The sequence below is a fragment of the Manduca sexta genome, chromosome 10, assembly GCF_014839805.1.
Source record: "Manduca sexta isolate Smith_Timp_Sample1 chromosome 10, JHU_Msex_v1.0, whole genome shotgun sequence".
Taxonomy (NCBI): domain Eukaryota; kingdom Metazoa; phylum Arthropoda; class Insecta; order Lepidoptera; family Sphingidae; genus Manduca; species Manduca sexta.
In genome coordinates, this window is record NC_051124.1 from 12,939,491 (window position 1) to 12,948,494 (window position 9,004).

The window sequence follows — 9,004 nt, forward strand, 5'->3', positions numbered from 1 at the left end:
CTAATCCCTCTCAGTAGTAGAGGAGGCCCGTGCTCAGCAATGGGCAAGTATATAATACAGGGCTGATATTATTATTTGACTAATAGGGAGTGTTTGAAGAGGAAGGTTCATGTGTATAATTCATTGTGCGGCGGGTCACTAACACAGTGGTGTGTGTGCGCAGGCGTCGCAGGCGCGGGACCTGCTGTCGCGCATGCTGGTCATCGACCCCGAGCGCCGCATCTCCGTCGACGACGCGCTGCTGCACCCCTACATCAACGTGTGGTACGACGAGGGGGAGGTCAACGCCGTGAGTACTCACCATACTGCACACATTCACCTTTACTGAAACACTCGATTTATGTTTTATATCATGAATTATACTTATTAAAAAAAATATTGATACGTGCAAGTTACGAAACAAAAATATTGAAATTTAAAAAGTGTAACGCGCTGGAAATACATCGCGATCCATTCGCGCGGCTCCGTGCCTACCCCGCGCGGGATATATGGTCGCGGCTATACCTCGCCCCGCGCTCACTCTCCCGCTCCCGCACCTGCGGCGCCCGTCGCCAGTCGGTCCGCAACAACACGACGCGTCACCGTCAGTAATATAAATATATTTTTTTATATTATAATCAGATGTAATTGAATCGTTAGAGCGATGCTAAACATGATAAAATACTCTGATCGAAAGTATTTAGTTTAATTGAAAGTTTTTACTACTTCGCTCTTTCTGGCGACCGCCGCGCTTCGGCACTGTAATCGGTCTAGCTTCTAAACTTCTTCTCAGCCCATTATGAAACTTCGCAGGGATTATCTATACAATAGTAGCTATTTTTAGAAAAAAAAATAAAAAAAATATAAATATGCCAACTTTGTGAAATTCAAGTTTGAAACTTTGAAACACATTTTTTTCAAAGAAAAAAAATCTTTTTACAATTTCCATAAATACAATAAAAAAGCTCATTAAATGAAGTATTTATTTCATTGCTTTATTTATTTTATTGTAACATTTAAAAACTTGATAATTGGATTCGAAGTGGCGTATACCAGCCGGCCAGTCAAAACTTCAAAGTCCTATAACTCGCTAACCTGGCTTTATACTTTAATAATATTTTGTATCTGGATCGATGACATATACAGGTATAACATAGTCAAATATTACGAAAATCTGAGACATCGAGTTTTTTTTCGTGCCCGCTTCACGTGGAATGCCCCATAGGTCTGTGTATGTACTTACCCTCGAATCGAATAAAACTTTAAAAATTGACACCCGCGTATATTATTGACACCCGCGTATATTATTGACACCCGCGTATATTATTAACTACCGCGTATATTATTGACACCCGCGTATATTATTGACACCCGCGTATATTATTGACTACCGCGTATATTATTGACACCCGCGTATATTATTGACACCCGCGTATATTATTGACTACCGCGTATATTATTGACACCCGCGTATATTATTGACACCCGCGTATATTATTGACTACCGCGTATATTATTGACACCCGCGTATATTATTGACACCCGCGAATATTATTGACTACCGCGTATATTATTGACACCCGCGTATATTATTGACACCCGCGTATATTATTGACACCCGCGTATATTATTGACACCCGCGTATATTATTGACACACGCGTATATTATTATTTGCCCCTAACAACATCACAAAAGTTTTTTTTTTTATTTCAAACTTGGTAATCATAGTACAATATTAGTTTATTTTATATATTCTTTTATTTTGTTGTGAAAAACTTTGTTTTATCAATTGTTTTTTTTTATGTTCTTATTATTATTGCGTAGTCATCGTAGTGTCATACGTATGTGTGTGTCTGTCGGTAGCCTGCGCCGGCGGCGTACGACCACAGCGTGGACGAGCGCGAGCACACGGTGGAGCAGTGGAAGCAGCTCATCTACCAGGAGGTGGTGGAGTACGCCGCGCCCGCGCACGCGCCGCCCGCGCACCACGCGCCGCCCGACCACGCGCAGCCCGCGCTCACCACATAGGTAACTGTAACTCTGATGGGACACTGCACTACCAGGAGGTGGTGGAGTACCCCGCGCACGCGCCGCCCGACCACGCGCAGCCCGCGCTCACCACATAGGTAACTGTAACTCTGATGGGACACTGCACTACCAGGAGGTGGTGGAGTACGCACGCGCCGCCCGACCACGCGCAGCCCGCGCTCACCACATAGGTAACTGTAACTCTGATGGGACACTGCACTACCAGGAGGTGGTGGAGTACCCGCGCACGCGCCGCCCGACCACGCGCAGCCCGCGCTCACCACATAGGTAACTGTAACTCTGATGGGACACTGCACTACCAGGAGGTGGTGGAGTACCCGCGCACGCGCCGCCCGACCACGCGCAGCCCGCGCTCACCACATAGGTAACTGTAACTCTGATGGGACACTGCACTACCAGGGAGGTGGTGGGAGTACCCCGCGCACGCGCCGCCCGACCACGCGCAGCCCGCGCTCACCACATAGGTAACTGTAACTCTGATGGGACACTGCACTACCAGGAGGTGGTGGAGTACCCCGCGCACGCGCCGCCCGACCACGCGCAGCCCGCGCTCACCACATAGGTAACTGTAACTCTGATGGGACACTGCACTACCAGGAGGTGGTGGAGTACCCCGCGCACGCGCCGCCCGACCACGCGCAGCCCGCGCTCACCACATAGGTAACTGTAACTCTGATGGGACACTGCACTACCAGGAGGTGGTGGAGTACCCCGCGCGCGCCGCCCGACCACGCGCAGCCCGACGCTCACCACATAGGTAACTGTAACTCTGATGGGACACTGCACTACCAGGAGGTGGTGGAGTACCCCGCGCACGCGCCGCCCGACCACGCGCAGCCCGCGCTCACCACATAGGTAACTGTAACTGTGATGGGACACTGCACTACCAGGAGGTGGTGGAGTACCCCGCGCACGCGCCGCCCGACCACGCGCAGCCCGCGCTCACCACATAGGTAACTGTAACTCTGATGGGACACTGCACTACCAGGAGGTGGTGGAGTACCCGCGCACGCGCCGCCCGACCACGCGCAGCCCGCGCTCACCACATAGGTAACTGTAACTCTGATGGGACACTGCACTACCAGGAGGTGGTGGAGTACCCGCGCACGCGCCGCCCGACCACGCGCAGCCCGCGCTCACCACATAGGTAACTGTAACTCTGATGGGACACTGCACTACCAGGAGGTGGTGGAGTACCCGCGCACGCGCCGCCCGACCACGCGCAGCCCGCGCTCACCACATAGGTAACTGTAACTGTGATGGGACACTGCACTACCAGGGAGGTGGTGGAGTACCCCGCGCACGCGCCGCCCGACCACGCGCAGCCCGCGCTCACCACATAGGTAACTGTAACTCTGATGGGACACTGCACTACCAGGAGGTGGTGGAGTACCCCGCGCACGCGCCGCCCGACCACGCGCAGCCCGCGCTCACCACATAGGTAACTGTAACTGTGATGGGACACTGCACTACCAGGAGGTGGTGGAGTACCCCGCGCACGCGCCGCCCGACCACGCGCAGCCCGCGCTCACCACATAGGTAACTGTAACTCTGATGGGACACTGCACTACCAGGAGGTGGTGGAGTACCCGCGCACGCGCCGCCCGACCACGCGCAGCCCGCGCTCACCACATAGGTAACTGTAACTGTGATGGGACACTGCACTACCAGGAGGTGGTGGAGTACCCGCGCACGCGCCGCCAGACCACGCGCAGCCCGCGCTCACCACATAGGTAACTGTAACTCTGATGGGACACTGCACTACCAGGAGGTGGTGGAGTACCCCCGCACGCGCCGCCCGACCACGCGCAGCCCGCGCTCACCACATAGGTAACTGTAACTGTGATGGGACACTGCACTACCAGGAGGTGGTGGAGTACCCGCGCACGCGCCGCCCGACCACGCGCAGCCCGCGCTCACCACATAGGTAACTGTAACTCTGATGGGACACTGCACTACCAGGAGGTGGTGGAGTACCCGCGCACGCGCCGCCCGACCACGCGCAGCCCGCGCTCACCACATAGGTAACTGTAACTCTGATGGGACACTGCACTACCAGGAGGTGGTGGAGTACCCCGCGCACGCGCCGCCCGACCACGCGCAGCCCGCGCTCACCACATAGGTAACTGTAACTCTGATGGGACACTGCACTACCAGGAGGTGGTGGAGTACCCCGCGCACGCGCCGCCCGACCACGCGCAGCCCGCGCTCACCACATAGGTAACTGTAACTCTGATGGGACACTGCACTACCAGGAGGTGGTGGAGTACCCGCGCACGCGCCGCCCGACCACGCGCAGCCCGCGCTCACCACATAGGTAACTGTAACTCTGATGGGACACTGCACTACCAGGGAGGTGGTGGGTACCCCGCGCACGCGCCGCCCGACCACGCGCAGCCCGCGCTCACCACATAGGTAACTGTAACTCTGATGGGACACTGCACTACCAGGAGGTGGTGGAGTACCCCGCGCACGCGCCGCCCGACCACGCGCAGCCCGCGCTCACCACATAGGTAACTGCACCACACCACATACACCAACTGTAACTCTGATGGCACGCTGCACTACCGTCCATAATACCGGCCATACTACCACAACTTTGAATTACAATCCATTACATAGTATATTAACACACTCGTCACTAGGATACCTTAGATTTTAAGGCTCATAAGATCCACTAATTATACTGTCAACACCCTAGGCTGGCAGACTAGTAAAAATAAAATTAATTACCTTTACTTTACATAACGGTTACACAGACATGTTTCAGAAACCTTCTCAACTGCAAATTCCCTCAACCATAATCTAACGGTCAAGTAATATATATATGTATGTGTACCCCATATTTCCCAACTACCCCATGTACTAACACGTACGGTTATGTGCAGGTGGCGGCGGAGCTGACCGCCGAGATGTAATCGACGAGTACAGTGCAAAAGGACAATGCGCCGACTGTCCGCCTGTATATACAACACGCAACACGCAACATGTCGTGCGATGTTGCGTGCAACACGACGCGCACTGCGTTACACGTAGCGTAGTCGAAACTACTTTAATTACATGAATGATTTGTAATTTTATTTTTCAAATATAAAAAAAAAACCGTAGACACTTCCCGTTGTTTAGGGTTAAATCGCTATCGGAAACGGTACAATAATATGATTAGGTGATGTTGCCCGTTTACTTGTTGCCCCGTATCGCCCCTTTGTGTCCCATTAACGTTGATTTGCATAAAAGGAGTGCCTTTTGCGAATTGCTATAGTGATGGTGATTTCTCCCGACGTATGGACTGAATTTGATATTTTTGTAAATGTTGAATCATTTGATAGTGTACCGCAAGTGTATGTGCGTTTTAATTATTGACATAATGGAGAGTTGAGCTTTATGTGTTATTGTAAATTATTATTTTTTAATTAATTAATCGTGCAATTGTATAATTTTAATGTATTTTAATTTTTGACGCGTGCGCGGTTTGTGGCTTGAGTTGATTGGATAACAATCTTCACAAAAGGTGCTGAGGGAATGATTCCACGGTCAGATAGGGAATCTCATGACCGGATAGCATGTGTTTGTTCTGTCCACCAAGTATAAAAACTGAAAAAAATAATCCAATAAAAAGTATCTAATAGTAGCAAGAATTCGTGTAGTGTACTTTCCTCTTGACGGTCTTTACTTTCATTGCTGACTCCGGAGAGGGTATGTGCTTCTGTCGTGCACCATATCAGCAAATATCTATGTAACATGATGTGGGAACGGTCAGAGCAATACAACAGGAAATGTGCAATACAATTTTAACATTGTGCAATATTGTTAAAATTGAAATTATAATATAAGAAACGAAATGCAAGCGCGCTACTTCAAAAAAACATTTTATTTCCTAGTTGGGAATAAAATATTCGAGCTGCATAAGGTCGATATTTGCCTAACAGAAGCATGCTCGGCCAGGTCCGCATTGGCCGTCAAAGAGGGGGTCATAATTAATTCAAGCCACAAATCTCGACAAATTTAATTGTTAATTACCATTACATTGTTCCTGACGTCCGCGCCGGACGGTGCCATTGCGTCGCGTCAGCCGACTGACGCGTTATCTGACACAGTAGCTCTTTAGACCATAGTTCCCTTGTTAACATATAACAGTTCGGTGAGTAGTGTAAGTATTTCTATATTAAGTAGTGTCTTAATGGCCTCACACGTTGTAAGTTGGCAGTAAGGTCGATAAAGTCGAAATGGATGATTTTGTTTACGTTCTGGACGGTCTTGTTCAATATGAAGTAACGATCAAAAGTACGCTGTTATTGTGGTGATTATTCATTATCAGAAGATTTTGCTCCCCAGCAATAAAACTGCCAACTTATAATAGACGATATACCAAAAAGTTATTTTTTTCTATAATATTAAAGTGACACTGCCGCGGCAAAGGCATAAAGTATGCTTGTTTTTGGCTGAACGTTTCGGTCACCTTCGCCCGTGTATTTAGGTGCATTCATTTATAAAAATCTCATTCTCGATCATGGGATAGCTTGAGCAATATAATCCTGTACAATCATGTTTAATAATGGATAAATATAATTAATTTTATCGATTTTAGGTAACTTTTATTTTACAAACTACAAGTATGTAGTAGGTTTTATAGTAGAAATTTTATTTTATGGTAGTTATTTTATTGTAGAAGAAGGCAAACGTGTGAGGCATGTAGTTTATTGTTTGAAACCTCACTAGGTGATATATTATAATGTAAGTATGAGTTACAGCTGATACCAATAATTATGACCGGTGTGAAGTTAGTCAATTCCCCTCCTTCGGCTTCAGTCATATTATAGATAACAACTTGCTGATGGCAAGTTGTATAGTACCCGATAGTATAGCAATTACTGATTACTAAAAACCCTGTCATGGTGATTCGTTTCGATGTGTCGCCTTGGATCAAACAAAACTGCCAGCATATCTGGCGACAAAATGCCAAAATACTAAAGAGGTCGGTCGTAACTAACTTCATACCGGTCATACAAATTGGCGTCAGCTTTACGTGTGACGAAATTTGACGCGTGTAAATGTAGCACAATTCGTTAGCCGTAGTCACAGGTACGTTTCTATGCCAGGTTTAAAAGCAATAATTGTTTGTACATCATTAAAGACTTCGTGATCGTTTAAATTTGGACACTGTCGTGCAGGGGCCGAGCCGTGGCGGAACCGTGCTTTGACGGTGAAGGAATGTACTGTAGCTCTAATGGACAGTTTACAAATATACAGGGTCATTTTGACGTCGCGTTACTAAATGAAACCACATAGCTATCTACTTGGAAATAACACTTTACAATAAGTTACTTGAGCCGAAGATGTAAAATTAAAAAGTGTAAGTGTCGAACAAAATAAATATTAATAAAAAGTAATTTTAATTTTACGCGCCCTAAAGCCACTACTACTACTCTAAGAGAATTCGTTGCAGCGGCAACATCATACTTTCAGTTAGAAATACACACACACACGCCATATTCGCATTAGACTACAAAATGATAAAAAAATCTGAAAACTAAAACCAGGGTTTTTCGTGAAAATAGTACCGATTAATGGATGATTTTTATGACAATGTCATCAAAGGTGAAGACGTGTATGTAGTTTCATTTAGTAACGCAATGTCCAAATGACCCTGTATATAAAAGTATCCCTGCCACGGACCCGGCACGGCGCTGCGTCCAGACCGTAAGTTCGATGCCATCTTGGAACATATCGCGGACGGGGTCGGTAGTTTTGTTTTTTGTATCCATAGACATTTCGCTTTACTTTTGTTCCATAGATATTAGGTTAAAGCGGTTTGGGTCATTGCTTATCCGATTGTAATGGTTCAAACGGTAGAATTTTCGAAATTTAAGGGCATAATGTATTTACTGATGATGGTGAACATCGAAATACTCGTCTCGATCATTTTTTTCCAAATAAGTACAGTAACAAACCACATATTCCTTCCAATACTATCAGCTATAACACTTAATAGGTAACTGCATGGGACTTTCAACCCAACAGCGAGATAGCCAAGTTACGGTAACAAGCATAATATGTCTCATTGCGAGACCGAACCCACGTGCTATTCTGAAGGCGGTTCATTACCTGCTGCGCAATAGGAACTGCCAACAGAGAGAAGATAGATTAAAATCAGTGACCGGTCCCTCGATGTTTACCATCAAGCAACTTTCGGAGTTAAATGTATAGTTATTTAAAAATTAAATTACATTATATACGATATTTCGGCAATACATAGCGGATATTTGAAAAGTATACATAGTCGATTATACTGTAAATATATCTAGTATGGATAGGCGCGGGTCCAGGACATCTATTGGGACAACTCGTTTCACGTAAAAAAAAAATTATCAGTATCAATTTTAGTTAACGCGGGGGGCAATGCTCTCGGTGTCCCCTCCTGGATCCGCGCCTGAGTATGGAACGAAAGTGAAGAGAAGCGCGATTAGTAAACTGTTTATCGCCGATAGAATAAAATACACAACTTTACGTCCAAAATGTCCATGTATATGTTAATGGTACCGATACAACAATAATGTAATCGTAGAATGCGTTGGCGTGTGCTGGGGCGAGTACTAGCGTGAGTACTGGCGCCAGTCGCAGCGAGTACTTGGTGTTGAGGCGATAGCGACGCCAACGGTTGATAATATCTGAAACTTATTTTTACTGTACACGTAAGTTATTTCATATTTTAACTGAATAAAATCGAAATGGTTATTATGTGGTGTATTCATTTCTATACCTTTACATATTATTTCCCCATAGGCTCGCCCCTATCTCATTATGGGTCGGCAATTGGTATTCCAATTGTGTATTCACAATGCCCGTAGTGGTTGCACCTTTGAAGATAAAAGCTTGAGTGTTTGTTTATTACCACCTACTTATTGAGACCATTCTTGGGAGCCCAAGAACGCTATATCCGCTGTAGTTTGTTGAATAATTGGTAGTAGCGTAGAC

The 9,004-nt window shown here is 46.7% G+C and overlaps 1 protein-coding gene across 5 annotated transcripts in view; it reads left to right on the plus strand.

Annotated features, from left to right (window-relative positions):
- Positions 1-8,767, plus strand: part of LOC115444202 (stress-activated protein kinase JNK) — a 125,804-nt gene extending 117,037 nt beyond the window's left edge. For all 5 annotated transcript variants that reach the window (XM_037437038.1, XM_037437033.1, XM_037437034.1 and 2 more), the window contains 3 exons: positions 164-289; positions 1,844-2,008; positions 4,918-8,767. In XM_037437038.1, coding sequence (XP_037292935.1) covers positions 164-289; positions 1,844-2,008 — 291 coding nt within the window. In that variant the 3' untranslated portion in view covers positions 4,918-8,767. The remainder of the gene's footprint in view (positions 1-163; positions 290-1,843; positions 2,009-4,917) is intronic.
- Positions 8,768-9,004: the final 237 nt, after the last annotated feature.